Source organism: Pundamilia nyererei, unplaced genomic scaffold (genome assembly GCF_000239375.1).
Source record: "Pundamilia nyererei isolate P.nyererei 1_Seehausen unplaced genomic scaffold, PunNye1.0 scaffold00010, whole genome shotgun sequence".
In the NCBI taxonomy this organism is placed as follows: Eukaryota; Metazoa; Chordata; class Actinopteri; order Cichliformes; family Cichlidae; genus Pundamilia; species Pundamilia nyererei.
In genome coordinates, this window is record NW_005187411.1 from 6,547,840 (window position 1) to 6,575,645 (window position 27,806).

The 27,806-nt window shown below is 41.7% G+C and overlaps 2 protein-coding genes across 6 annotated transcripts; both read left to right on the top strand.

Annotated features, from left to right (window-relative positions):
• Nucleotides 1-787: 787 nt before the first annotated feature.
• msh4 (mutS homolog 4) lies at nt 788-7,670 on the top strand (the record flags this gene model as incomplete). The annotated part of the gene is made up of 21 exons (XM_005724023.2): nt 788-809; nt 904-987; nt 1,198-1,335; nt 1,430-1,593; nt 1,676-1,786; nt 1,922-2,037; nt 2,114-2,287; nt 2,378-2,550; nt 2,638-2,705; nt 2,794-2,868; nt 3,012-3,076; nt 3,175-3,344; nt 3,442-3,578; nt 3,731-3,834; nt 5,124-5,248; nt 5,843-6,043; nt 6,141-6,259; nt 6,356-6,484; nt 6,688-6,862; nt 6,945-7,033; nt 7,319-7,670. Coding segments are annotated over 21 exons (2,631 nt in total), but the record flags the coding sequence as incomplete, so codon positions are not given.
• Nucleotides 7,671-7,955: 285 nt separating this feature from the next.
• ktn1 (kinectin 1) lies at nt 7,956-26,823 on the top strand. 5 transcript variants are annotated; one of them, XM_005724026.1, is made up of 36 exons: nt 7,956-8,165; nt 13,434-14,149; nt 14,427-14,585; nt 14,697-14,813; nt 14,900-15,030; nt 15,171-15,275; nt 15,431-15,571; nt 15,769-15,875; nt 16,102-16,246; nt 16,793-16,889; nt 16,994-17,178; nt 17,319-17,366; nt 17,523-17,560; nt 17,672-17,762; nt 18,066-18,134; nt 18,266-18,303; nt 18,389-18,479; nt 18,644-18,712; nt 18,808-18,845; nt 19,141-19,231; nt 19,354-19,466; nt 19,552-19,636; nt 19,829-19,869; nt 19,994-20,084; nt 20,842-20,928; nt 22,367-22,456; nt 22,562-22,648; nt 22,728-22,817; nt 22,974-23,066; nt 23,174-23,242; nt 23,344-23,427; nt 24,164-24,247; nt 25,207-25,290; nt 25,386-25,481; nt 25,590-25,700; nt 25,814-26,823. In XM_005724026.1, the coding sequence occupies exons 2-36, from the start codon at nt 13,435-13,437 to the stop codon at nt 25,841-25,843; spliced, it is 3,810 nt and encodes a 1,269-aa protein (XP_005724083.1). In that variant the 5' UTR covers nt 7,956-8,165; nt 13,434; the 3' UTR covers nt 25,844-26,823. The 5 variants fall into 5 exon arrangements, with proteins under 5 accessions (XP_005724083.1, XP_005724084.1, XP_005724085.1 ...); XM_005724027.2 differs by having other exon boundaries at nt 15,778-15,875; XM_005724028.1 differs by having other exon boundaries at nt 14,721-14,813.
• Nucleotides 26,824-27,806: the final 983 nt, after the last annotated feature.

The following is a 27,806-nucleotide window of genomic DNA, read 5'->3' on the forward strand; positions in this document are numbered from 1 at the left end:
GCTTTAAAAAGTTATGTATTTCTAATATTTCTATCTTATTATTTTAAAAATACAATCATAAACAATGAAAAGTCTATGACATCACAAGATACGACAAGAAATACTTATCTTAATATTTATTTAAAAAAATAATACAATTAAAATGACATTTTAATAGCAAAAAATCAAACAGAATTTAAACAGAAGTTGCAAAAAAATTTAAAAATAAAATACAGTTAAGTTAAATTAAATTAAAGACATGAACGTGAGCGAGGATTAGCGGGGCCTTCCACCGTAGCACATTTTAAAATTATTTAAAATTATTTGAAGCGTACCAAGAACCATGGTTTTTTTAGAGAGTGAAGGCTTATAGGGATTTCTTCTTTTTTTCTTATTTTCTTTTGACCTCATAATAATAACAACAACAATAAAAAAAATAATAATAATAAAAATTGTTTTGTGTCTTCCCGACTTGAAGTGAATTTTTTTTGAACATTTATTTGTTTATTTATTTGTAGTTATTTTTTTTTGTAATTCACAATAACTGTTATTAATGACCGAAAAAAGAAAATAATATTAAAAAATAGATACATTAATATTACTACAATTAACTTGACGTGCCGGAAGCCGTGACGTGTTCGCGCGCCACTGCAATTGGTGTGGCGGCGGTAATTATGCTTGCTAGCTGAGAGAACTAGCAGCTGAGAAGCAACTTCATACTGTTTGTCGAAGTGTAGTAACTGAATATTACCGATGTACATCTGAGTCTGTGTTTGTTAGTTGTCCTTCCTCTGCATAGGTTTAAAATGTTTGCCAGCAGCACAGAGGAGGTAACTGATGGTTACGCCTCAGCATGTGAACAGTCGTGGGGTACTGTACCTAAGGACAAAAGTGGACTGAACGAAACCTCCTCTTGTGTCACAGCAGCTTCCTCTGCTTCATCAAAGCAAAGTTTAAATGAGGGCAGTACGAGCTCCCGCCACGGCCCATCATCTGGAACGGCCTCAGGTGATGTGCCAACATTAGCAAGTTTTATTTTGCGGGGGAGAGTGAGATTATATAACAAAAAACTTGCTAACATTGACATTTCTGTTATGAAATGATCAATTTTTTTTAATTGAGAGCAGTTGGGGCACCCGGCAAAATTTGGCTCTGGGCATGACACAGCAGTAATAAAACTGTACTACACCTCTTTTCTTATGTTTCCTATTGCTATAGGTCAATTACCGACCAGCTGTAGAATAGGCAAGCCAGCTTCATTGCTCCTTTCATCTTGTTCAGAGAGCTCATCTTTCCACAGCCGTGGAGGAACGCCAAGACATAGAAGGACCCCAGGGTCTGCTGGGGCGACTACTGGTACATATCCTGCACAGAGTTATTGATTACTCTGGTATTAATTAAGCATATTTTAAAATAAGATATTACTATTAACAAAGAACTTTTTATGCAGGAACAAGTTGCTCATCTGGATCCACAAACGCTGGTGCTTCTGTGGTTGTGGTAGTAGTTGAAGGACGCGGCTTAGCCAGAGGAGAGATTGGCATGGCTAGTCTCGATTTGAAATGCCCAGAGCTTGTTCTCTCTCAGTTTGCAGATACAGGAACATATGCCAAGGTAAAACACCCATGTCCTACTGTCATTTAGCACTTAAAGACACATGGAATTGATATTTCAGTCATGTGTTATTCATCTGAAGGTCATAACCAAGATTCACATCTTGGTCCCAGTGGAAATACTGATGCCAGACACAGCCAGTGAGAAGGGGAAAGGAACAAAGCTGTTCAATCTCATCACTGAGAATTTTCCGGTACAAATGCAACAATAACACACAATTCTTTTAAACAAATTTCCACTTAAAGTAGAGAGAGTAGCCAACTTGTGCTTAAGTATTCACTGAGTTGCTGTGGTGCAAACTAAATTTTATTGGGTGTTTTTTCTTTAGGGTGTACATTTCACTCCAGTGCAAAGGAAGTATTTTAATGAGAAGAAAGGGCTGGAGTACATTCAGCAGCTGTGTGCCCCAGAATTCAGCACTGTTGTTATGGAAGTTCAAGCTAAGTATGCTATAGATAGATAGAGAGATACTGTAGCCTAATAATTTTGTCATTACCCAATGTAATAACTTTTTTTTTAGGTACTATTGCCTAGCAGCTGCAGCTGCTTTGCTGAAGTACTTAGAGTTCCTCCAGAACTCTGTCTACGTTGCCAAGTCCCTTAAAGTGAGCTTTAAAGGGAGTGAGCAGACAGCCATGATTGACTCAGCATCTGCCTCTAACTTGGAATTGGTGGTTAATAATAGAAACTACAGGTGAGATGGAAAGCGATGATAAGAACAACATCTTTTTATGTAGTTCCTCTGTCATGCAGTCTGACTGTGCCTTTTCTTTTTTCGTTCTAGGAGTGACCATACTCTTTTCGGGGTACTCAACCACACAAAAACACCTGGTGGTGCCAGAAGGTTGCGCTCCAACATTTTGGAGCCTCTAGTTGATGTGGAAACAATCAACACTCGCCTGGACACCATACAAGAGCTGCTGGAAGATGAGGAGCTTTTCTTTGGCTTAAAGAATGGTTGGAAGCAGGCACAAAAAGTTTGAGGTTGCATACTGAAAATTGGAGCATATCTGCATTGACTGTTTGTTCTTCTGGCCCTTTTAGCCATAAGTCATTTCCTTGACATTGATCAGCTGCTCTCAGTTCTCGTCCAAATCCCAAAGAAGGAAACAGTGCGTGCAGTACTTTCAGTGCTTGTGACATTATTCTGTTTGTTTACTTCTGTGCATTTGTCACTACTGTTACTTTTTTCTTCGACAGTTTCAAGTCGCTGAAGCAAAGATTGCACATATCATTCAGCTGAAATACACACTGGACCTGGTGCCGAGGTTAAGGGTCTGTGCCGCTAACATCCTCAAACAAAATCGCCCAGTAGCCATGGACAGAATAAGAAAACAATTAATTCATTAAAAGCTAATTGTGACTTAGTTATAATGCAAATACTGAGTCTTTGTTAAAGTGTTATACCATTTAAACAGATGTTGCTGAAGAACCGGAACACAGCTCTGCTCAAGGCATATAGTACAACACTTGAGGATAACAGGTTGTAAATTTTGTGCTTATGTACGATGAACTGAATTTGCTAGTTACAATCTCCTGTCTACAGACTCATTCCACTGTGTACATTTATGTCTGCCTCAGGTTTGACATGATACTGGAGCAGATCAAGACTGTGATCAATTATGACACAACTTACATCAAAGATAGCTTTAAAATGCGCACCCAGAAGTGTTACGCTGTGCGCCCGAACATCAACAAGTTTCTTGACATTGCCCGGAAAGCTTACACTGAGATAGTGGACGACATTGCAGGTGTTAATGTTTAGTGTTTACCAGATAACTTTGTCTTGCGATGTTTAGGTAATCTGTTCTTACCTTTAGCCATGCTTCATGTCATTGTGCTGCACAGAGCTTGTGAACCAGCTGGGGGAAAAATACGGCTTGCCAATGCGTACTAGCTTCAGCACAGCTCGAGGTTTTTTCATCCAGCTGAAGCTTGAAGGACTAACCTTACCAGAAGGGAAACTCCCCTCAGAGTTCATCAAAGTAAGGTCCACTGAAGGCAGCCAGACTTTTAGCAAAAAATCGAACTCAGCATTAGTTGTTAATAAAGGAAGCTAAATTGCCGCCGGTGGGACAATAAGGTTGACATTGAATGAAGAGGGAAAAACCTGCATTTCAACATCTTTTCACCTCAGGTAACTAAGCACAAGAACAACTATGGCTTCACCACTGCAGACCTGATGAAGAAGAACAGCCGGTGTGAGGAGGCCCTGAGGGAAATCTTTCACATATCTTATGTGTGAGTTGATCATTATCTCGTGACTTACAAACATGAACAGAAAATTGAGGTAAAGGAATATAGTTTTGTGGCATGACTGTTCTTAGCAGTTTTACAGTTTTGTACAGTGTTGTGCAAAAGTCTTGAGTTGCCCCTCATTTCTTTGTTTTGCTAGAAAACTAAAAGTTAGAGCCAAAACTTTTAAATTTGGGTTAAACTCTCCATAAGAGCTGTCGCAACCAATTTTCAGTGCAATCCTGTGATATTCAAGCATACCTCGTTCTTTTCCTCCCTGTTTTCTTTCATTAATAATGGCTCCTTAACAGCCACTGAAATCATTTCTGATGAGGCGTCATTGAACAGTAGAGGGATCAACTAAAGGTCCAGGTGCATCTCTGAGGTCCTGTGTGGGGTCTTTGCTGAATTTTTCCCAATTTCTTAATGACTCAACTTTCAGATACTGTTCATCTGCTGTAGATAGTCTTTTAGGCCATTTGGTTTGTTTTCACTTGTTCATTATCAAATTTCATATCAAGTTCATTATCAAAGACACACTGCACACCATGCTGAGATGTGCCAAGTTTTAGCCTTTTGAGAATCACCTTGTTGCTGCAAAAGTATTTTACATTGTAAAACTTTATTATTTTTGGCAATTTTATAGATTCACCTAAAGACATTGGAATAAATTATGTCTTTTGTGATAGGCTGTCAGTAACAAAGTTTCTAAATATACAATTTAAAATGGGTTCTTTGCTAAGCGTTAGATCCTTTTTAATGCTTAAATGATTCATAGATCAGCCATAAGTCGCTTAACAAGCAAAACAATATTCGTGGGAAAATGGTCAAGTACAAGGACTGGAAAGAAAATTTGTGAAAAATCAGCCAGTGTCCAAAGAAAAACTTTGAAAGACCTTCAGAAAGCCTGGAGAGCTATTACTCAAGACAAATAAAAGAAAAATTACAGAAAGTTTTGGCTCTTTGGAAGCAAAATATGAAGAAATAAGGGTTGAGTCAAGACTTTTGCACAGTATTGTAATTGCAGAACTTTGATCTGATTTACTGATCTTTACCAGTTGATGTTATTTAAGGGGTTACTTAACTCCTTTAAAACCAATTATTCAACTCATGCAATAAACTGGGGAATGTAGATTTTTCTCCGTGGCCAAGTTCTGTTTTTAATTATGCTTTTAAGGACATATCTATTAAACGTTATTATACTCTCTGTCCACTAGGGGGCACTGTTTATTAGCCATAGTTTCTGTTCAGTTCAGTTTTTATTTCCCTGAATCATGTAACCTGTCTCCATACAGGGTGATATGCCAGCTGCTGAGAACTATCCATGAGCACATTCACTGCCTTTATAAGCTCTCTGATGCTCTATCCATGTTGGACATGTTGCTGTCCCTGGCAAATGCATGCGCCATCTCAGACTACGGTAAGCATGAATCACTGTTGATTCCAGCTCTCAAGTCAGTCAGACTGTCATATTAACCATGACAAAGCCTGAACTGTTGTCTAAAGGTGTGCTGTGTGCTGCACAAGGCAGCACCCAGCCATCATCACACATGACAGCCAGAAGCGCCTCTATTGAGCTGGCAGCTCTGCTGGCCTTAGTTCTTTTCTGTGTCTGTCGTGGGCAGCACCAACCCAATCAGCCATGTGGGTGGTGAGTGCTGGCCCTCAGCTGTCTGAAAGTGTCTCGTTATAGACACGTGCTGACTGCCTGCCCCCTTTCTATCCCAGCCAGCTTGTACTCAGATTACCCGTCTTACATAACTGCGCACTGATGTGCTGTACATACCGAGGCAAATCTACCCAGCAGAGGAGCTAACTGCCTTACCTCTAGCAGAAATCGGTGTGTTACTATGTTATGACACCTTTAAGTGAACGAGTAATAAATGGTGTATATAAATATAATTTTATAGATGGCACGTGTGTGTGTGTTTTTTTCACCAAACATTAGAAATGAATGTAAGGCTCAGTATGTAAACAGAGTTATTGTTTTGTGTTTTTCTGTTCTGTCCGCCAGTGCGTCCAGAGTTTACAGACACATTGGCCATCAAACAGGGCCGTCACCCAATTCTGGAGCGAATTGTCAGACAGCAGCCCGTATCGAACAATAGCTACATCTCTGAGGGCAGCAACTTTGTCATCATAACAGGACCCAACATGAGTGGCAAATCCACTTACCTCAAACAGGTGGCGCTATGTCAGATCATGGCTCAGATAGGTCAGCAGGAAGTTATAAACCCACCCTTCCCATGTGAATTTTAAATGTAGGCCTGGTCATTTCTGTGCATTAATTCAACACTGTGTTTTTATTTCAGGCTCGTTCGTCCCTGCTGAGTATGCTTGTTTTCGTGTTGCTGATCAGATTTTCACCAGAATTGGTGTAGATGATGACTTTGAAACCAACTCTTCCACATTCATGTTAGAAATGAAGGAGGTACACATTCCTAAGTTATATTTGAGCAAACAAAACAAAAAACATCAATCAAAAAGATCATTAATATGTAATTAACTGAGTGTGTCTGTCCAAAAGATCTCTTACATAATCCACAATGCAAGTGACAAGTCCCTGATTATTATAGACGAGTTGGGGCGTGGTACCAGTGCTGAGGAAGGGATTGGTATTTGTCACTCAGTCTGCGAGTTCCTCCTTGGCCTGAAGGTAGAGTATGCCCTAATACAGCCCTGCATCACCACTCCTTTCTCTAAACTGAAAACCAGATGGTTCCGGTTCTTATGCACCATATTAGCTACTTAATTTATTATAACTTATTGTTACACCTGTTAGATCAACAGTGGAACGGTAGAACCAACAAAGAGATTGGGCATTCTCCTAATTTTCAAGGTGTGTCCTCTTTCTTGCAGGCGTTCACTCTGTTTGCTACACACTTCCTTGAGCTGTGCCAGCTGGAGTCTCTGTACCCGAACGTGGAAAACCAGCACATGCAGATTCAGCATACACGCAGTGGTGACACTGGTGCAGAGAGCGTGGTATACACATATTTGCTGAATCGAGGATCTTCTGAAGAAAGACACTATGGTACAGAGTCAGTGAAATCCAACAACAGCCCTGTTGGCATTTTTCATGGAATCAGTCACAGAGCTTGTTTTTGTTTTTCTAGGACTGAGAGCAGCAGAAATGACAGCCCTTCCTTCAAGCGTAATTCAAGAGGCAAAGACAATTGCTTCAAAAGTTAGCCAGCAGTTTTTGGTATGGTTTAGAAAGTTCAGTTATTGACTTTTTGTCCTAACATCTTTGGGTCGTCAACGTCTTCTCTGTGCCTTTAAAATTAACAGTTCATTTTTACCTGTGCTTATATGGAAGGTCCCATTTATGTGCCACAGTATTACAAATTATAATCAACAGAAAGCCAGCGTTAGACACTGAGAGACAAATGCTGTATCATGGCTAAATATGTATTTCATTGATAATAACCAGAGAATTCAGAGAATTGCTGGATAAAAAGAGAAGACCTAACATGTTTTATTCTTTCAGGCTAGACATCACACTGATCCAGAAACTCAGAGGCAGCGAGCTGTGTACCACCTCTCCACACGCCTGCTTCAGACTGCTAGAAACTCAAGACTAGACCCCGATAGCCTGCGGATGTATCTGAAAGGGCTAAAGAAGCAGTATGAGGCAGAGCTTCAGACTGCAGGACAAGCAGTGGATGCAGAGGAGCAGTGACTTGACTCTAAGCCTTTCAGCATGGAGGAGCTTTTATACACTTTCTTTTTTGTCTGTGATCTCGACATGACACCCTGAGTTTAAAGATGACCTTATCTGACATAAACAGATATACAAATGTTTTTATAAACTATGTCATAATAAATAGTTTCTGTGTAAATTTGTTGTGATTGTGATTTTTAATGCAAAGTAAAACATAGCAGAATGTGCATTAAGTTAATAACATCTCACTCTCTTAGTTTACAATTACATAAATATTGCCGTAAGCCATAATGGTAAGCAAAGATCTGCTGGAACTTGTCATACAACTATAGTACTCTGGTCTGTAGACTTTGGGGAAGTGCGCTGGACCACTCCTCTTTCAGTATCGTAAGATTTACGAGCCAAGAATGTTTCGAAAGGGCGGTACTTTTTACTTATTATTTGTAATGTGATGACATGTGGCCTTCGGTGTGCCACGAGTCTCAAAATGAACGCTCCTTAGCAGGCTGACTGTGACCCGCCCCCGCGAACCAGAAACAGCAGATTCTCTGTGACGGATAGCGCAGAAGAAAGCCGGGTTGGAGCTGCCCTGGGAAGGCAGGAGTGTGCTGGTGTCAACGCAGAGCAACGCCATTTCACTACTAGCTAAGGGAACAGCAAACTGAAGCTACAGGTATTTCTAGCGGCTGTTTCTGGAAATCTTCTATTCGTTTCTTGTGAAAAAAGCTGCTCATCCCGTACTTAGCACAGCTTAGCTCTTCACGTAGGCCTGGGAACGGCCCTCAGGACTTTAACGGAAGGATGGGGACGGGTCAGAGATTTCAAGAGAGACGGAGGCTAGGATCTGAGGAGGAATGAGGCCCGTATGGGCAAATGTCCACCCCTCCAGAGAGTGTGAAAGAGAGTCAAAGTATTCCGGCTAACATTTGTGTGGTCAGTTCTGTCGCCTCTGTACTAATTGGATTGGGCAGCTAAGGCTAGTGCCTTGCTGTCGTTAGTTTGCTAGTTAGCTAGCCCATTCATAGTGTTGAGCTATAGCCACTGAGTCGAACTTAAAAAGTGGTGACGGCTCTTTTCGCTCATGGATTTATACACAGTAGCAACTGTTTATGACCGTGGCCGGAACACAGTTAATGTCCAGCAGTTGAACATTTTTGCTCGTCATTCTGGGAAGTCATCTTTGTGACATGTGTTGTCTTTTCTTTCGTTTTCGTGGTTTATTTGAGTATGACGTGTGATAAATGACCTAGCTGGGCTAGCTTGACAAGGAGCTTAGGCCACTTCTGCTTTTTTTGTGATTACATGCTGCGATCATTGACAGTGTTCCTCTAAGTGTAAGAATAGCTGCCATTGCTGACTAGTCAGCACAAGGCCCACGATGCTACGTGTGGCATGACCTAGCATGCTGGGACATTTAGGGCTCAGCTGGTGAATGTTGAGGTGACTCGGGGCTATATCACCAAGTTTAGGTGCTGGCAAGCACAATAAGAAGGGATTATAATGGGGATCGTGACCAAACACGTTACTGTTGAAAAGTGAGACTTTGTTAAACTGACTTTTACTCACTAAGTAAACACAAAACTAAAGTACGTCTCTGAAGGAGCTTGAGATTTCTTCCAAGAGGTCTTGGAAGAAATCTCAATCACTGCCCCTATTTTAAAAAGCCTTTAGGGTTATGCCTCAGCTCCCTCTCTCTTTTGATGGAAGCATTGTTAGCTTTGCTTTACAACAGTGCTCGTTTTAGTTTCTTTGAGGTCTGTCTGTAGATGGGTTCTAATCTGAAGTGTTTTACTGTTGACATACTTTCCTGGATAAAGCCTGACAGGCAGGATCATATCCTTGCAGATAACTTTTTTGTTAATGTTTTCTAATAAAACCAAAACCACAGTCACTGTGTACTTTGGTACTTTCTGTAGTTTATTGCCATAAGATTGATAAAGATGAATGTCAGTATTCAGAGAGAGCCAACTTCCATTTGACTTAACAATAAATCTAAGGTAGATTATTTTAATTGCCTGACTATCAGACTCTTTGTGGGTAAAAGGTGTTGTTGGTGAATATGATATTTCTTAAATTTTAAGAATAAAACAACATATTACAACAGTCTAGCTAATCTATGCAATTATTATAAATCAGAATACAGACACAAAACATGTAAATAAAATACAAATGACATGTAGAGATGAGGTTGATATAATGGCATCTCCTTTGAAGGGCAAAAAAACCCCCACGCTCAAGAGTTTACTTTATTAGACAATGGTGGAGGAAGTAGAAAAAACAGTGGTCCATTTTTAACCCCCCATTTGTTTGTGGTTTGTGCTCTTCTTTTCTGTCTTCTTACCCATTTACTCTCCAAATGGTAGGGCCTGAAAATTGCCCCTTCCTGACCCTAGTACTGCCAGATGTCACTTCCTGTTGAAAAGCAGGTCTTCTTTCCCACTGTCGCCAAGTGCTTACTCAGGGAAGACCATCTAATCATTGGAATTTCCCCTCTAATAATAAAGTCTTTGTCTTGAAGTGACTGTTGCTGTACCCTGTACTAAACTTGAATTGAAAATGGCGCACTCTAAAGAAGCAATTTTCTTTTCATTACAAAGATGTTCTTCATCATTTCAAAGTAATTATAACATTAAAACATAAAGGTAAAGTGACTGCTAGTGCACCTCCTACAGTTTGTCGTGAACATTGACTTGCTGCTAGAAATAAAAATCCTGCAGATACAGTCGTTACAGTCATAACGATTATATGAATTTATTATGTTATTACCACTTAATTACATTTTGTAACACATTTTCACTTGGCCGTCTCCCCACCATTCTACTGTAGGTTTGATCCAGAAAAATAGTTTTCATTTTTCATAGTGTTTATTAAACTTACATTGGCTATATAATGTATTGCAGAGAAACTGCACACTTGCTAAAAAAGCTCAATTTTTCTGTAGTGTCCTGGACTATAGATGTGTTTTAAAATGACTTGTTGCCTATTATACATTTATTATGTATGCATGGCCTGATTTTCAATTACTCTCTGTATTGCTTTTTGGATCTGATAGTTATCAGGAGTTGTCTCTGTGTCCATGTCTGCCAAAATCAAGAGGGCTGGCCAGCCAAGTGGTTAGATTCCGGGGAGCCAATAACCCGGGAGGGCTTTGTCCTGCGGGCTCATTTTGATGCTGGAACAAGACTCAGGCCGTACAGAAAAAATCTCATGCACCTTCCAGTCTGAGGCTAGGGACTCAAAGCAACCAAGCCTCATACCTTCATACTGCTTACCCCACCCACACTTTAAATACCAGGAAGAAACGCGGAGTTATTTTGGCACATAATGTACTCTGGCATGGGAGTGTCCTCTAATATGCAATCAGCAATTTCCTGATCTAGCAGCAACTGAAAGTTAATGATTTTATTTACACTAGAAACTTGTGTTTGTAGTACATAGCTTAAAAGGGCTTCTTCATGTTTTGACCTTTTTTTAATATATAAAACCTGCAGTGTGTTCCAGGTAGTTAATGTTTGGGGCAGTCTCATCCAGAACTGTGAAATATATTTTTGGTTTTTAAGTGTTTCTTATTGGTTCAAGTGTAAAGCTTTAACGCTGAATGAATGGCACATTTTCTAATGAGGTCACAGATAAGATACCTGTACAAAAGACCAGCACAGAGTAAAATCTCTTATAAAGACCACATCTTGGTGCATGCTTTCACAGATATGTCTTTGCACACCGTTTATGTTTTCTGTGAGTGTGAAGGAATTCAGTCCTTGGGTTGGTTGAATAAGACAGCCATTTTCAATCAATTATTAAGATGAGACAATCTGATGTATTTGAGTCAAAGTAAAAGTAAAAATGTTATATAATAAAAACTGGACCCAAAAAAAAATGTTTCAAAGATGTTACATAATGGGGAGCTCGTAGTTTGTTCACAGGAAAGGCGTGCTGTTTCAAAGGCAAACAATTTTTCAAAATTGGATCAAATAGTAGTCATAATGAGCCTGATGTGTTTTTATGTGCTGCGTGTAATGGGAAGGGTTGGGCGAGGCAGGGAGGGGAGAAGGGAGTGAAACAGTATCAACATTATACTAAGCCTGCCAGTCCACAGGAAGCCCTGCAGTGGAAAGTTATTCTTAAATGTATTATCATGGGTAATCTGCTTAATCCAAATTACTAAAGACGTCTGCTCTACAACAGTGACTCCTACGCTGTATTGCTGCCACAAATCTTGAGTATAGTGGGATTGTGTCGCACTTCAGGTCACTCACTGTCGCTGCCACTCTGCATTGTTAGACACAATACTGCTGCCGTCACCCAGGGCTTAACTTACCCCCACTGTCAAAACACGGTGGTTTAATTTTTGTGATAAGTCGCCGTTTTGCACGTGGTGTCATTGTGTGTTGATTTGCAAGAGGTACTTTGCAGCAATGTTGTAAAATGGTTTGTTATTTATTTATTTTTAGTAAAGTTGCTGCCATTGCTGGAAATTTGCAAAGAATGTGACAAAAACATCTTATCGGGGCGATTAAAGCGAAAAAGATATGAACTAGGGAGGAAAAACTGGAGCCTAAAGGGGAAATTTAGGGGGGAAAATGCCAGTTTGTGCTAGTTTATTCTTGCTGCATAGCCTTGAGGAGTCAGCTCAAACTCACCACATAGTTCCTAGAAATATCTTTGGCAGATGCAAAGCTGATGATGTCTTAGGACCACTTGACTCTGTAAACTCTGTTTGGGGTGGAGGAACATCATCTTCTTTTGGCTTTATGCAGGCGGGGGCCGAACTGCAGCTGCAGCAGATCTCATCCTGTGACACTTGGACGTAGGTGTATTTTTGCCCCTTGCAAATCCGGTCCGATATGAGTTTAGAATAACCACCGTGTCATTCTTGTGGGGGCTGAAAGAGGGAGGTGACTATTTAAGACACCGTGAGCCATTTTCTTTTTAGCCTAGTTCCCTTTCTAATGATCTTGACCTATTTGGTCCCCTTTTAAACCAGGGCAAACAAAGTTGAGTCTCACAGTCAGTGTTTTAGGCACAGGTGTGTCTCTCTGTACACAAGTTACACATGTGTACATACGTTAAGCTGTGTGGCTGGGGGACTGTCTTCTAATTGGATCATATTGCTAAGAGGGGGCAGGGTGTGAAGAAGAAGAATCTCCTCTCCTACCTTCTCAGCATTACTGGTGTGCTTACACTCCGGCCCCTATGTACACCTATCATAATCAATTTCCACTCATGAACTCTGCCTAGAGAATCAGGTCTGAACACTGTTCTGAGGTCTATAACCAAAGAGTTTGTGTAAAGATGCATGCAGTTTCAGGGTCTGAATAGTGAATTCAGTGTCCAAGTGAATTAAACCGGGATTCTTTTCTGTTTTCAAAAAGATGTCAGTTTGCAAGGAGATCTATAGCTCTGTCCTTCACTCTCCTGTCTGTGAGCTCAGTAAGCAGTTTCCTGTTGAGTCTGTTTTTGCAGTTGCAAGTTTCAAATCTTTGTGAATGCAGCATGTTGTTCATTCTGCGTATTCTAGTCCCCATTAAAATCAAAAGGCAGATAAACTGGGATATTTTTTTTACAGTGTGACTGAAAAAGCGCTAGCCTGTGAGAATGCAATTTCTTAGCCTTCGTGAGGGATCCACCCTTCACTTGTCACATTCAGCCATCACTCTGGCTCCTGTGACTGAAACTTAATATGCTCGCTGAGAGACCAGCCAGACTTGTTAGATGGAAAGCAGCAGCAAGCTGACTGAGTGTATAAATCCTATAAATCTCATTATATCAGTTTCAATGTTTGAGCAGTTTATCCCCTCAGGATCTGCTATTTAGCTGTCTTTATCAGTCTATTAGACTTTATCTATTAAAATTTCAAACCAATATTAAGTGTAAATTGAACAAGATAAGTTTCCTAAACTAAGCTTGGTTTTGTTTTTCTTGGGTTATTGTGCACTTTCAGAATGGCGGTGGATATCTACGACTCTCAGTACCTGCTCATCCTGGCCCCTTCACTGGTCATCGCCCTCATGTTCCTCTTCTTCTGGCTCTTCATGAAAGAAACCTCCTACGATGAGGTGCTTGCTAAGCAGAAGCGTGACCTCAAGTTGCCACCAAGCAAGCCAGACCCCCGTAAAAAGAATGAAAAGAAGAAGAGCAAGAAGAAGGAGAGCTCCAGTGGGGGAAGCGGCGGAGGAACCGGAGGTGGGGGGGAGTCAGAGGAGGATTTGCGGGATTTCGATGTGGCTGAAGGTGCCAACAGCTCCACTGTGGAGGTAGAGGAGGAACCTGTGTCAGCTGCGACCCCTGATCCTGCTCTACCTACACCCACTCCCTACGTGCCTGTTTCGGTGTCACCAGAGGCTCCTGCTGGTCTGAGAGAGAGAAAGAAGAAGGAGAAGAAGGCTGCCAAAGCTGCTGCTGCCGCCGCTGCCGCTGCTACTGCTGCCGCCGCCACCACCACAGTTTCCCCCTCTGAGGAGCCAGAAGTGAACGGCTCCAAGCCAGTCAGCTGCAAGACAGAGGCACCATTGGCTGCAAGCAAACAGTCCAGCACACCCTCACCGAAACGTGAGGTTCAGGTCCAGATCCAAGCTGTTCAGGCTCCCGTTCAAGCTCAGACACCTCCCCAGATTTCTGGGAAAAAGAAGGAAAAGAAGAAACAAAAAGTGGAGTCTGGTTAGTAACCAAGGGTAATGTTTAAAATGGTTGCAGTTTTGTTTTTTGGGGGTTTTTTTTGAGAAAACATGAGAACTGCAAGTAGCAGTTTCATTTGGTTAGTATTTGTTTGAAATTACAGCAGTTGTGGTGAAATTGAGAAGATATATTGCTGTAGTTGCTACTTTCTCAAGTTCGGATATTTGTGCCAGTAACTTTAATGATAATCGAGCATTCTTATTTAATCAATCAAGGCAACCTGAGAAGGTTTTCTGAACTTGCCGTCCTGTCTTTCCAGCAGATGAGCAGCATACAGAGGTTAAAGTGGAGCAGGCCCCAGCTACTGTCAAGAAAGAAGCTCCCATTGTGGCTGAAACCAAAGTTTTAGATGGTGCAACTCAAAGCGTGACCAGTGGCAAAAAGAAGAATTCTGCCAAGAAGCAGAAAACTGATCATGGTAATGATGATAAAATATTGCATTATTAATTAATAACATTAAATTTGAAGAATTTGGCTCCATTAAGACTCTAAAGACAAAATCTAATAAAGAGTATTTTCTGAAATCCAGTTGATGAAGCCCATATTTTGCCAGACTCAGCAGCTTCTGCTAACCACCAGACGGCCCATAACGATGACGCACCATCCAAAGGGTCTGGCAAGAAGCAGAAAAACGAGACTGATAAGGGTAAGAGGTGAAAGCGTGGGTTTTTAATCCCAAAATATTTGTAAGCCCTTTTAAACTCGGTTTCTCGTTTTTGCTGGCCTTAACAGAGAACACAGAGGTGAAACTGAAGGAGCTGCTCTCCGGTCTGTCCAGCCTGGCTCTGTCAGATGCAGAGGCCGTCAGTGTGATGGCTCTACTGCGAGAGAAGAGCCCTAATGCCGTGGACGCCTGGCACAAGGTGAGAGATTAATAAGAGATAAGCTGAATTGGGTGCTGTCACAAACAACATTCCACACTGTTTGCATTTGGCAGGTCACCCAGTGTTTGTAGTTGGACTTTCTATGCCTTCTTTTAAAATGTGTTCTCTTTCGCTGACAGTCCTCAACTAGGCCTGACCCGACTGCCCAGGAAAGGGAAAAGCTTCTGACAACTCTGCAGGAGGAGGCCTCCATTGCCAAAGACAAAGTGAAACAGCTCAGTCAGGTCTAGAGTCCAATCTTTTTCTTTCTTTCTTTTTTTTTTTGTTCCCCCTAATGATTGTGACATGACTGATTTCCTTCCAACTTAATCGCTGTAATGCTGGAATAATTCCGCTTGGTTCAGTAAAATGCTTAATTTATCTTCATATTTTGCTTCAGGAGCTGCAAGTTGAGAAGCAGAAGACAAACAGGGTGGAATCAATGATGAGGGAGCAACGCGCAGCGATGGAGAAAGAACTGGGCAGCATGCAGGTCAAAGCACAGGGCACCTACCAAGAGCTCCAGACAATGCAAATAAAGGTGAAGCCTTACATTTCAACTATTATCAGTACAGCAAGTACTGGCCTGTATTATACTTGATAACACTTGGGTAACTGCTAGTGTTGTTTAAGAAATGAGGAATTTCAAAAATGTGAAGGAAAAAAAACAACTTCTGGCAGCTTCTTTGGCACTCCAGAGAGAGTTGGTGAAGACTCAGTACTGTTAATTGTGTGTAGTTTCAGCAGGTGAGGGAGCAGCTGGAAGGCCAGATCAGTCGATTGCAGCAAGAGAACAGCATCCTGAGGGACGCAGTCAGCTCCGCCACCAACCAGATGGAGAGCAAGTCAGTGTTACACAGCTGTTCACGCTCCCTAGAGTGCCATACATCTCTCATGCTCAGCGTAGTGAAGCATAGTGATTCCAGCTATCTCTCTTAGTCACCTCATTGTCTTTTTACCTTATCTTTCGTTACACAATAGTCTAAGCTATTTGTAGAATGCTTCTGCTGCAATTTCCCATACATATCCCTTAACAAACGCATTTTCATGTCATGTACGTGTGCTTGATAGGAATTCGGCCGAACTAAACAAGTTGCGTTCCGAGTATGCCGGCCTGATGAAAGAGCTATCAGACAGCAACAGCAAGCTGCAGCAGGAGGAGCACCAGAGGAAGTCACTGGAGGTCAGCTACAAGCAGAACGTGTCCCAGCTGGAGGTACGCTAATCCAGATGCACGGCGTGTTTATTTAGCCTGTGCTTCAGTTTCCCCAGCTGAGACAAAAATGAACCGAGTTGTGCAAAACCTGGACATGCTTCAAATCTGGTTAGCGGGTGTGGCAGCATTACTCGGGAAATGGGAGGAGGTTGTAGTGGAAGTCCCGGTGAGGGTTATGGGAAACAGAACCTGAGCTGGAAGGATTTTTGTTGCCTTTGGAAGCAGGAATGTTTGAGGCTTTGTGCTGTGTATAAACAACACTTTTCTTACTAGACACTCAGATGAGCCTTTCCCGGCTTGTCGCAGACCACGATCATAAGATGGAGATTTAAATTGCTGGCTCGACACAAACAAGTCTTGGCAAAGAGCCTTAGTGCGAGAATTACACTGTGTAGAAAAAAATCAGAGAAAGAATCTGCACATAAGCCTCTAGATATTCTGATGGATTTCATAAAGTTTTAATTTCCTCTGCAAAATTTATACGATCACTCAATTCCAATGAAAATGTATGGAAGGAAGGTGTTCACAGAGTTTATCTGTCTCCAGGCACAGCTGCAGGATGCTAAGCGCCGCTGGGAGGAGCTGCAAAACTTTATCCACAGTGTCAATGCCGAAAGAGAGAAAATTCAGACCTCCAAACAAGGTGATAAAACATAACATTGCACCAAACAAAAGTTTTAATTCTTGTGAACCCTAAAAAAAAAAAAAAATGATGGTGGCTCAGTGACGGCTGTCGTGTGGTTGCAGAGCTCCACAATCAGCTGCTGGCAGTTGAGGCTGAGATGAGCAACAAGAACAAGGAGATCCAGACTCTACACAGCAGCCTGACTGAAGCTGTGGTCTCCAAGGACCGGCTGGAACAGAAAGTGAGGGAGCTGATGGAAATGTCCAAGCACAGTATGCAGGACGACTCGCTCCAGGCCCGGGTTCAGGTGTGCTCACAACTCGCAGTGCCAAACCTGCAGCAAGAAAAATGAAAATGTTATTGTAGTTACATGGAATGATACCAAAATGGATGTGAATGATATTATAGTCCTCAACCTAATGCTCACTAATGACTTGTGTTTAACAGGAACTTATGAATGAGAACAAAAGTCTTCAGCTCCAGATCTCTACGCAGGTAAATGGGTCAACTTCACACACTTATCATTTAAAGTCAATATGGGATGAGTGTGTGTGTGTGTGTGTGTGTGTGTGTGTGTGTGTGTGTGTGTGTGTGTGTGTGTGTGTGTGTGTGAGAGAATGTAGGCTAATGACATTTCTGTTTGATATCTAGGCCACTCATGTCTCCCACATTGAGGAGCTGCAAAAGCTGTAAGAAAGATTTCATCTTCTCAGATATTGTGGATCACATTCCAGGCTGTATCACTGAGCTATATTTCCTCTTTCCCTTTGTTGTTGTTGTTGTTTTTCTTTTTTGCCTAGTCTGGCTGAAAAAGAGCTGCAGCGAAAAAGTCTGGAGGATTCTCTAAATGCTGAGAGGAGCAGTGGGGCTAGTAGAGAAACTAACATGCAGGTATTTTCAGAAGAGCACTTCACTACAGCTTCTCTTACTAACATTGTACCGGTTCATTAGTTTGCAGGAATGTGTTGCTGTGTTGAGTGGAAATGTAGTTTTGAAGTCCTCTTCCCCACGGGAAGAGGGCATGCTCAGATTTGCAGATATTTTGGGTTCAGATGACAAATTGATTTAATGCACTTCCTGGTATTGTAAACCTAAGACAGAATTAGGAATTCTTTATAATTTCCAAGTGATTGCACAGTATGTCAGATCCTCCACTGTCTTGGCATAATAAGTGTCGCCTGCATTCATCTGCAGGCCTTGCACAATGAGAACATGTCACTGAAGGCAGAGATTCAGAATCTGCAGGCACAGATTTCTGATCAGGTTAGTTGTGTTGCTTTGCTTTACTGTTTAAGAAAAAAAAATCCACTATATGTTGGTGTGGGTTTTTTGTTTGTTTGTTTGAGAGGTTGTTTTTCATTTAAAACAATCTACTTTTGGATGTCCTCTTGCAGACTGCATCCCAGCTGGCTTTGGACCAGTTCCAGAAGAGGTGGGTATGAGAACTGGAGCACATTTTAAATACATCAGCGTCTTAATCTGTCTATGAAATAAATGATCCAAAATTCTTTGAACAGTGTCCGGGAGAAGGAGGAAAACATGAAAACTGTAGAGGGCCTGTTGGAGAAAGGGTTGATTGAGGTGGCCAACAAAGAGGAGGAGCTTAAGGTATCTGTTTTCTCTAAAAGACACAATCAAAACATGCTGGCTCATATAAACATATTTATCTGACCACAGCTTCCCCTAAGTGACTCTGCATAATACTGTTGGCCTGCTAACCACAATCTTTAATTAATATGAAGTCTTAAAGTCATTTGTTTCCCCTAATATAGACTGCAAGGAAAGAGAATGAGTCACTTAAACAAGAAATTGAGGACCTTAAGAAAAAGATGGATAAACAGGTGGGTTCTAAAATGATTATTAAGAAGTATTTCCTGAATTTTTGATTCCTATTCTGTATATATATTTTTTCCTTTTTTCTTCCCTCTAACTAAAGGTGTCTTCAGAGCTGATGGTGGAAGAACTCCAGAGCAAGTAAGATCAATAAAGTTTATTTTGATTATTTAGTACAAAGGTTTAGTTCCAACCATATCCTCTTCATGAAAACAAAGGCTACTACTGACTCTGTAAGCATATAAAAAAACGAATTCCCCCTGGCAGTCCAGGACACTCCTAAGACACACCCCTCATAGTAGCTCTTTCAACATCCATTCCCATTGGAACAAGAGGCTGTCTATTGTTGAATGTCCTCTCATTGTTGATATTGTGAAGATAAGCAGATTTCACAGGCTTTACAATATAATGACCCTTATTTTATTGTGCTTCAAAGGATCCAAGAAAAGGAAACAAAGCTGAAAATGGTGGAGGAAAGTCTACAGGCAGCACAAGACAGCAGCTCGGCCAGAGAGAAGACAGTTGAGGTGCAGCCCTTTCCTTGTATCAGTATAAACAGTTTGGCAGATTTCAAAAGACCCTTTCTTCACATTGTTCTTCAGTGTTGTCCTTGTTTGGGCTCTTGTCTGAATCAGTTTTTGTCTCACAGGCTCTGGAGCAGCAGTTGGCTGCCTTGCAGGCAGAGATGGAGCAGCTGAGACAGAAGGAGACAGCAGAAGCGCTGACCAGCTCTGCTACTCAGCTCCAAGAACTCCAGGCTCAGTGAGTTAAATCAGCACCTCAGTGTAAGCTCCCTACGCACACGCCTTTCAAATCCGACTTTTGATGACCAACATTTGACCAACAGGCTGGTGGGAAAGGACCAGAAGATCCAGACACTACAGAGTGAGCTGGAGGCAAGGACGAAGGAGCTAAGCGAGAAGATTCAGCAGGTACAGCAACAGTGCTCATGTTACACATTTTCTGGCTAAAATCATCCAGATGTCATTTGAGGAGGGGGGGCTCTCTTTACTATGTTAAAGGTTGTCATCATGCCATAGCTTCTTTATTTGGCTGTTCCTATTTTAGTGTCATGAGATATTCAGTGCTGGTTTTCATTGTCTGTTTCTCTCCCGCTCATATAGCAATCCCACACGGTAGTGCCAAGCCCTGAGCTCCTTACAGCGTGAGTAGTATTGCATGGCATATCAAAACAATACCAACGCTGTTTTATTTTTTAGGCCTGTTTACTGTATTGTACCGGAAGTGTGATCAGTTTTGTAATGTGTGGTTCTGCTGTTTTCTGTCAGGTTGTCAGAGAAGGAGAAACAGGTCTCCATTCTGCAGGCTGAGCTGGCTGAGCTGAGGAACACCGTAAACCTTCAAAGGAAGAAGAATGATGTAGGTTTCACATAGCAATGACCTGAACTGTGGAATGGCACAGGTCAAACCCTATGAGCAATCAGCCCTGCCCGTTGTGTTTCACAAAGCACTCCCCCCCACAGTGTTGCACACTGCATATATTCATTCTGCCTATTGTTGTCTGCCACTCGCTTTTTGTTCATTTTAAATAGTGCTTTTTTTCCTTGTTTTGTTTGTTTTAAACCAAATACACATTTTTCTTCAGCTCAGGTTGTGTATGTAACACGATTACACACACATCAGTTCAGTGTCTGTTTTGGATTGCTTAAGCTGAGCATTGCATAAGAGGGCTTCCAGCCTACTCTTGTTGTGCTCGCCGCTGGCCATGACTGTTTCAGCAAGCCTGTTTGTGCTTGTGGGTGATTCAGAGCATTAGAAACTCGTCTCTCTTACTTTTGAGAGAGGTTTATTTAATCTGAGAAGCATATAAACATATTTGTATTATTATATGCACACTATAGTTGAAGACACTTATTTTAATTAGAAATAAAACGAATATTTTTTTACTAAATATACCTGTGCAGGCTGTGCATGTTGTTTTAAACCACACATGGTGTCAGAGTAGGACTATCAAGACTTTTTGTTTTTTACATATTTTTAGCTAGTGGAGCATGGATGAGAAATGCCTTTGGTTCGTTTTGTTACTCTACCAGTCTTTATTTGAGGGTCACTGAATGCATTCCCCCCCCCCGAGGCTGAACTGAAAGTAGTATCTCTCTGGAACTGACCAAAACAGGAGCTTCGGGAGAAAAACTGGAGTGCAATGGAAGCTCTGTCAGCCACCGAGTCCATGCTTCAAGGGAAACTCAGCAAAGCTGTCAAGGTTCGACACCTCACCTCAGTCTGCTTCACTCTAGTTCCAATCTGATGCATCCCCCTCCGAAACGCTGTGTTTTGCCATAATCGACCCAGTGAAATTTCTTTTCTGCCATCATCCATAACAACGCTGCATACTCATTTACCTTCACTCCTCCCGCTCTGTTGTTTGGCCTCAACTTTTTAATTGGCTGTTTTTGAGCTGTTGAACTACAGTAATCTGCTCCCCCTCGGGCATCTCCGACTTCATTTAACAAATATTGGCCTCCTAAGCGTGTATACATAACTTTCCTTTACGCTTTTAAGTGTAAGAGGTTTATTTTTTCCTTTCCTTACCCAAAGCTTAGGTCGATGCTTGGAAATGAGTGTGCAGTGACTTAGAAATTCACTAGATGTCATTAGATTGAGATTCATTGTAATCATTTGCAGCTTCCTGTCGTCTCTCTGTCATGTGGCATGCTTTGTGACATTGTACTGTTAAGATCACCAGTTAATCAAAGAAAATCTGTTTAATTCAAATCTAGTCCTTTTTTCCCCTTTTTGTTTAAGAGAAGTGTTAACATTCAAAGCTTGTAATGAATATGCAGCAGTCCTCTAATGTTTCTCAATGCTCTGTTCTCACAACTGAAACATCTTTGTTCTCCATCAGGGTGAACAAAGTGCAACTAAATCCAAGCTACAATCAGCTGTTCTTTTCATGCATTTCTACTTCATGTAGAGTTTGCTCCCAGATAGCTGTGCTATTAAGAGTTACAGTAACGTTTATTTCAGTCATCCTCCTACATTAGGTGAGGGTACATGCCGAACTATCTGCACAGCAGCTGCTCTCCTGCCATTTGAGTACAGTAGAAAGCACCTTCTCGCGCCTGAGCCAGGGAGTTCCTTGGCAGCTGTTGTGTGCTATCGGTGCATGCTGATTGGTTGTATTCAGCTCCACACTCTGTGTCAAAGCTGTCTTGTGACAGCGTGTTAATGCAAACAGTGGTTAGACAGCCAGCTGGCTCGTGTATGGCATGCATTCCCCCTTTCAGACCTCAGAGTTGATGGTGTGTTATTAGAGGACTGATCAGTACTTTTTGTTTATTGGTGAGTGTCAAGGTAAATTTGTGAACACAAATGAGAGATGCTCTGAATCTGATGTGACACATGGCCTAGCTGTGGTCCATTGATGCTTATGGTTTCTCAGAGTAAATGGAACTGGGAGTGAGATTTTTGTTTTTTTGTCCTTTGATAACGAGCTGGCATTATAAAATTTGTGGGATTTTGATTGAAGCAGTCTGATCACTGGTTTGAAACAGATTGATGGGGGTTAAGAGAAAGTTGGTGGTTATATGCTTGGATGACCACTGGACCTTGTCATCGAAAATATCTTAAGTATTTAAACAGTCATTTGTTAATCTCCTCTTCTCTTTTTATTCCTTTACAATTTGCTCCCTACCTTCTAGGAGAACCAGACAGCGCTGGCTGTATGTCAGGCTGAGTGCCGAGATGTTCTGCACAGACTTCTGCCACATGTGCCTCTGCCTTCTGAACAGGTATGAGAGGAAACATTTACCTCTATGCTAAATGCATTTGTACACTACAGCTACATGTTGTGTGGTTGATGTTTACTTCATTTTTCCATCTTAATTGTCCTGTAGAACCATCAAGAATGGCTCCAAAGATTTGAAAGGGCAGCAGGTGAAAACTCCGCTCCACAATCCAGCCCTGGATCAGGAGACTCGGAGGTAAATTTGGAAAAAATGCAAAGTTGAACATCATTCCTTTTTCAAATGAGTCCATCAGTAAGTACGATCCACTTTCTAGGAACTGGCTGAGAAACTGAAAGAAGCTGAGGAAACTCAAAGGGTTCTACAGAAAGACTGTGAGACATACAAGAAGGTTTTGGCAGAGACAGTAAGAGTTATTTTTATTTTACTTTTGGGTTTGTTTGTGGGGGGTTTTTTTTCCCTATTTTTCTTTAGGGGGGTGAGGGAGTTGCCATCAGTTGCCATTATGGCAGCACAGTGATCTCCCTTCCAAATGGAGCTGTCATTTCTGTTGTGTCCACAGGAGGGCATCCTGCAGCGCCTCCAGAACAGTGTGGAGCAGGAGGAGTCTCGCTGGAGGGTGAAGCTGGAGCTATCGCAAGCAGAACTAAGAGAGGTATGGATTCAGGTTTAGCAAGAGATAAAACTCCAAAATGCAGAGTCACTGAAGTGAAATATTGAGAGTTCTCTCTCACTGGATCGTTCTTCTTTCTTTGATCTCAGATGAGCCAGAAAGTCGCAGCTTTGGAGCAAGAGGTTGAGAGACTAACTGATGAAGCAGAGTTGGAAAATGTCAGTAAACCAAACACACAAAAAGTCTACAATGTACACTCGCAAATGTCCTGTTAGAGCGGCTGTCATTTGTATCTCTGCTCATCTGTTGTGCTCTGTAGCTGAGAAGAGAAAAACAGCACTTGGAAGCTGAGTTGGAGAGGGCGGAGCGCGAGAGTGCCACTTATGTGACAGAAGTCAGAGAGGTGAGCAGAAACTGGACTCCTTCAGTCATGTTTAACCTCTTGAGGTGAACGTGCGACCTCTGTGTAACAGTTGAGCTGTTTTCACACATGCACCTTTACCCTGAACATTTGCAGAGAGCACCCAACAGAGGTTGCGTTGAGACTGCAAATGTTATATGCAGTCTGATTGGACATTAGACTACAGAGATGGCAGTTTAAAAGTCTTTGTAATGTCGGATCGCACTGATGTGTGGTTAGCACAGGTAACATCCTGGTGCATTCACCACTAGCTAGTGAATGTCATGTGCAAGGCTCTACCCACACAGCCCCCTCACTTTAAAAAGACTTAAGTATTTCCATGAGTGCAAATGTGTCCAATTTAGGCTATTTCAGCATTTTCTGCTCTGTGCTACATCTGAGAAACGGATAACTGTGAGAAATATCCCAAATGAAGTCTTGAAATTGTCCAAAGTTCATGTGTGAAAACTGCTCCATGTGTGGTGTTTTGTGGCATCCCACCGTTTGTTTATTCTGGGAATATAAAGTTCACACAGCAGGTTTTTGTTTTGTGTGAATTTAATCACTTATGAATCTGGTTATCTGCAGTCATGCACAACTGGTTCCCTCTGCTTCATTTATGACCTTTTTTTTTGGTTGTGGATGCCTTATGACTGCATAAACTGTGTGCTGGTAGTGCTGACCTGGTTCACCTATGACAGACCCACATTAAACAAAACCCTGTCAAACTCAATTTCAGCTCAAAGATCTGTTGACTGAATTGCAGACCAGACTTGATGGCTCATATACAGAGGCTATCAGACAGAATGAGGAGCTGACTTTGGTAAGCGTTGCTCACCCTCTAGCTAGAGCTCCTTTAAATCTTAGCCTTTATTGCACTCAGCAGTGGCGCGACACTGACTGCAACAGAACGGGGTTCTCTATCTACTGCAAAACTGTGGGTCATCATTCACAAACTCTGTAGATTTGGACTTGTATGATGGAGTCATGAATAAGATTGGGGTGGGGATTTCCAGCTTCTGAGTGATGACTCACCTTTACTTTGAGTTATAATACTAACTCTTCTTTTTCTGCACCTGCACTCTACTTGTGTCTAACAAATGGCTTGCTAATTAAAAATCTTCTTTCTCTGCCAGGCCAAAAGTATGCCTCCTCTTTGTCTATCGCTTATAATTTAACTTCTCTGATGCCTTCAGGCAAGCCTTGCGTCTGTTTTGTCTGATAGTCACTGAATGTCTTCGGTGGTCATGAATCTTTAGTAGTTTTAAGCAATATTTTGGCTGTGTTCACGTCAACAATAGCACTATAAGAATGACGATCACGTTGCTATGTGGTTCATACCAATTGGTGTGCATTCCTTCTGTTCTTGTGTTAAGTGATTGACATAATGACTGGATTTATCTTACAGTTGTGGAAAAACTGAGACAGAAATGTGCAAAGTCTGGAAAGTTATCAGTGATACAGTCATTTCTTCTGAAGTACACACGCAGTATTGCGATGTCTGATAAAATTTAGGGAATTACTTTATTACTTAAACAGGACTTCCTGGATTATGATTCATCCTCTCAGCTTGTACCAAAAAGCCCACATGAGCTTAGTGCTATTTTTGGTTTGAACATTGTCTAAGCAGGCCCAGGGAAAAGAATGAAATCTGTGCAAATGTTGAACTGTTTAATGTAGTTATGTTGGCAGGAGGATTTGTATATGTTCTGAAAAACTAGAAGCGGGACTCAAAGGCCAGGTCAACAGTGCAAAATATCGAAATGTCTGGTTTCTTTCCAGCTGAAAACCCAGCTCACTGAGACGCTGTCGAAGCTGGAGGCAGAAGAAAACGAGAGGCAAAAAGTGGCCGGTGACCTGTATAAGGTAACGGGAAGGATCTGGATTTCATTACACTTCTGATAAAGGTCAAACTGCCGACCACAATGCTAACAAGCGGAAATTGCTGTCCCTTCATGCAGGCCCAACAGTCTGTTGATCTGATCCAAGGGGAGCTCTCAAAAGTGACAGACAATGCTGATGACTTGATCGAGAACAGCAGTCTGTCATCACAAAGAGTAAGGGCAGTTTGAGTGTTGTAACACTGTTGTGACACCAAATGTTTATGTAGTGACATCTGATCCTTTTAATGTCATGTTAAGACCAAAAAATTGTGTTTGTGACAGGAGGAGATTGACAGAAACGAGAAAATGACTGCGGGATTGGGTCAGACAGTCGCCGAACTGCAGCAGCTGCTACAAACTGTCAGCCGGCAACTCACTAAGAGACAGGAGGGGGTGAGGCCTTTTGATCGTGCTCTTTGTTATTCACAATTGGGTATCATACTCCTGTCTTTCATCTTACCAATGAAGATTAAACTTTGCAATTGAATGTTTGTACTTTCCCTCAGGAGGCTGATAAAGATCTGCCCAAGGTATAGTGAGACCCCCACGCAGCCACCCTGACTGTATTACAGAGACCACCTTTGACTTTCGGTCTCATCCTGACCACATCACAGCATACTGTCACACCCAGCCACTTCCTCCGTTTCAACCTCTATCACTGCACTTGTACTGTAGGCAGCCTCAAACTGACTCTGGCCAAAACGCTGGCAAACCACTCCCAGACTCACTGCTGGCCACAGAGGAGCAGGCAGAGGTTACAGTTAACTCCAGGCACTATACCAAAATACACACTATTCCACTCCCACCACATTCCTCTTCTTTTAGCAACAATGCCAGTTAATTTTTATTCTAAACTTAATGACATCCAGCATAATTTAAACTATGTGGAAACCATTCCTCTGTTTTAAATTGCTTGTATTTTTCACTGAAATCCTTTTGAGTACTGCAGTAGTTTTGTTGTTATTTGTGTTAAGAGAGGGCAGTGATACGAATTTCCAACTCGACTAAACAAACTTTGGTTTTTCAGTCCTTTTCTTCTTAACTTAAAGATATGTAGTGTTTAAATGTATCAGTTAGGACCTGCTGAAATACACTATGTTGTTGATCTGTTTTCCTCCTGAGCAGAAAACTATCCAACTGTGCATCCATTATGCATTTATTCATTCATAGCTCCATGTTATACCTTGGCTCAGTACTGGGTGGGAGAAGGGAGATCAGAAGAGGTCTCAGCATATCTGAAGGGTCACTACGTGACTGTAACTATGGAGATGCATGGACAAATTGTACTCAAGTCTGTACTGTAGCTCCAAACAGAAGGGAGTGTGTGTGACCCTGGCTGTGTACGGCCAGGTCAACAGTGTAGGGGTTTTTAATCCTACTGCAACTACTCTAGGAATAAGCGTCCCATATCATCTGTAATCAGCACTCGCTATATTGTTGCTAAGATCATTAACACTGAAGATTTTGTTCTTTTTGTAACGGGTGATGTTAATAAAAGGGATGCTTGATAAATCTGTTCAGCCTCCTGTGCTGCTTCCCCCCCCCCCCTTCTACCAATGCACTTCCCTCTTCTCGCCACAGTGGGGCAGCATATAACCTAAGTTGGAACTTGAATTGATTTTGTTTATAGCCTTAACAATCCTGAACATGGGGAAAGGAAAAGTCAAAGCTTCTGTTAATGGTGCGATTGCTAGCAGGTAAATTCAGCATGACAATGCAGAATAAACATGTCCATCATGCAGAGGCGTTATTCCGGGTAAGTGTTTTTGTATAATAGTAAAAAAGCTTGATATTGCGTGCCCTCAATAATGGAACATTTGGGGTGTGACCAGGTTCCTGTGATAGTAACATGCTGTATAATCCCTCACTATGGGACACTTTTTCTGCTTTGTGTGAGGCTTACAAATTCTATCAGCGGTACAACTCTTATGAAAGAACTAGTAGCTAAAATCTAGAACCTACCAAGGATGACACCTGTAATGCTGGAAAGTACCACTCTACTGTGATCATTTGAAAGTGAAATTTTACTATTCTACTTGAGCCCTTATAAAGGCACAAAGGCCTGGGTGTATTCTTTCTAAATGTTCCATATTTTCTTTGCCACCTCTGGCTTTTTATTTTTGACAAAAGGATAAATCTGCATGCGACTAGACATGACTTGACTGTGACTTCTCTTCGCAGAAAGCTCTTGCTCTCATCTTTTGCATGTTAAAAGGCCTTTAAAACAACAGGACTGTTGTGCTGCCTGGAGGAGGGGTGCGGGTCAGATCAGGAACACAGGCAACATGGAATCAGCACATTCCTCACATTCTCCCACACTGTCATGCTCCAGTCAGCTGACTGGAGGTCTAGCTGTTGCCTTCATGGAAACCTCGCGAACAAATATGCTTCACAGCATCTTTGATATGCTTGTTAAACTGGATCGCGCAGGAAGCACCTTTCACAGCCTGTTGTTGCAGACTGCTTAACCATGTGTGCACAACTGACTGCAAAGTGGGT

Excerpts from the sequence above, each read along its gene's own strand:
- ktn1 (XM_005724026.1), top strand. The coding sequence starts at position 13,435 with ATGGCGGTGGATATCTACGACTCTCAGTACCTGCTCATCCTGGCCCCT. Across the intron at positions 19,467-19,551 it reads CTCCAAGAACTCCAGGCTCA|GCTGGTGGGAAAGGACCAGA; the intron begins GTGAGTTAAATC and ends TTTGACCAACAG. Across the intron at positions 20,929-22,366 it reads AACTCAGCAAAGCTGTCAAG|GAGAACCAGACAGCGCTGGC; the intron begins GTTCGACACCTC and ends CCTACCTTCTAG.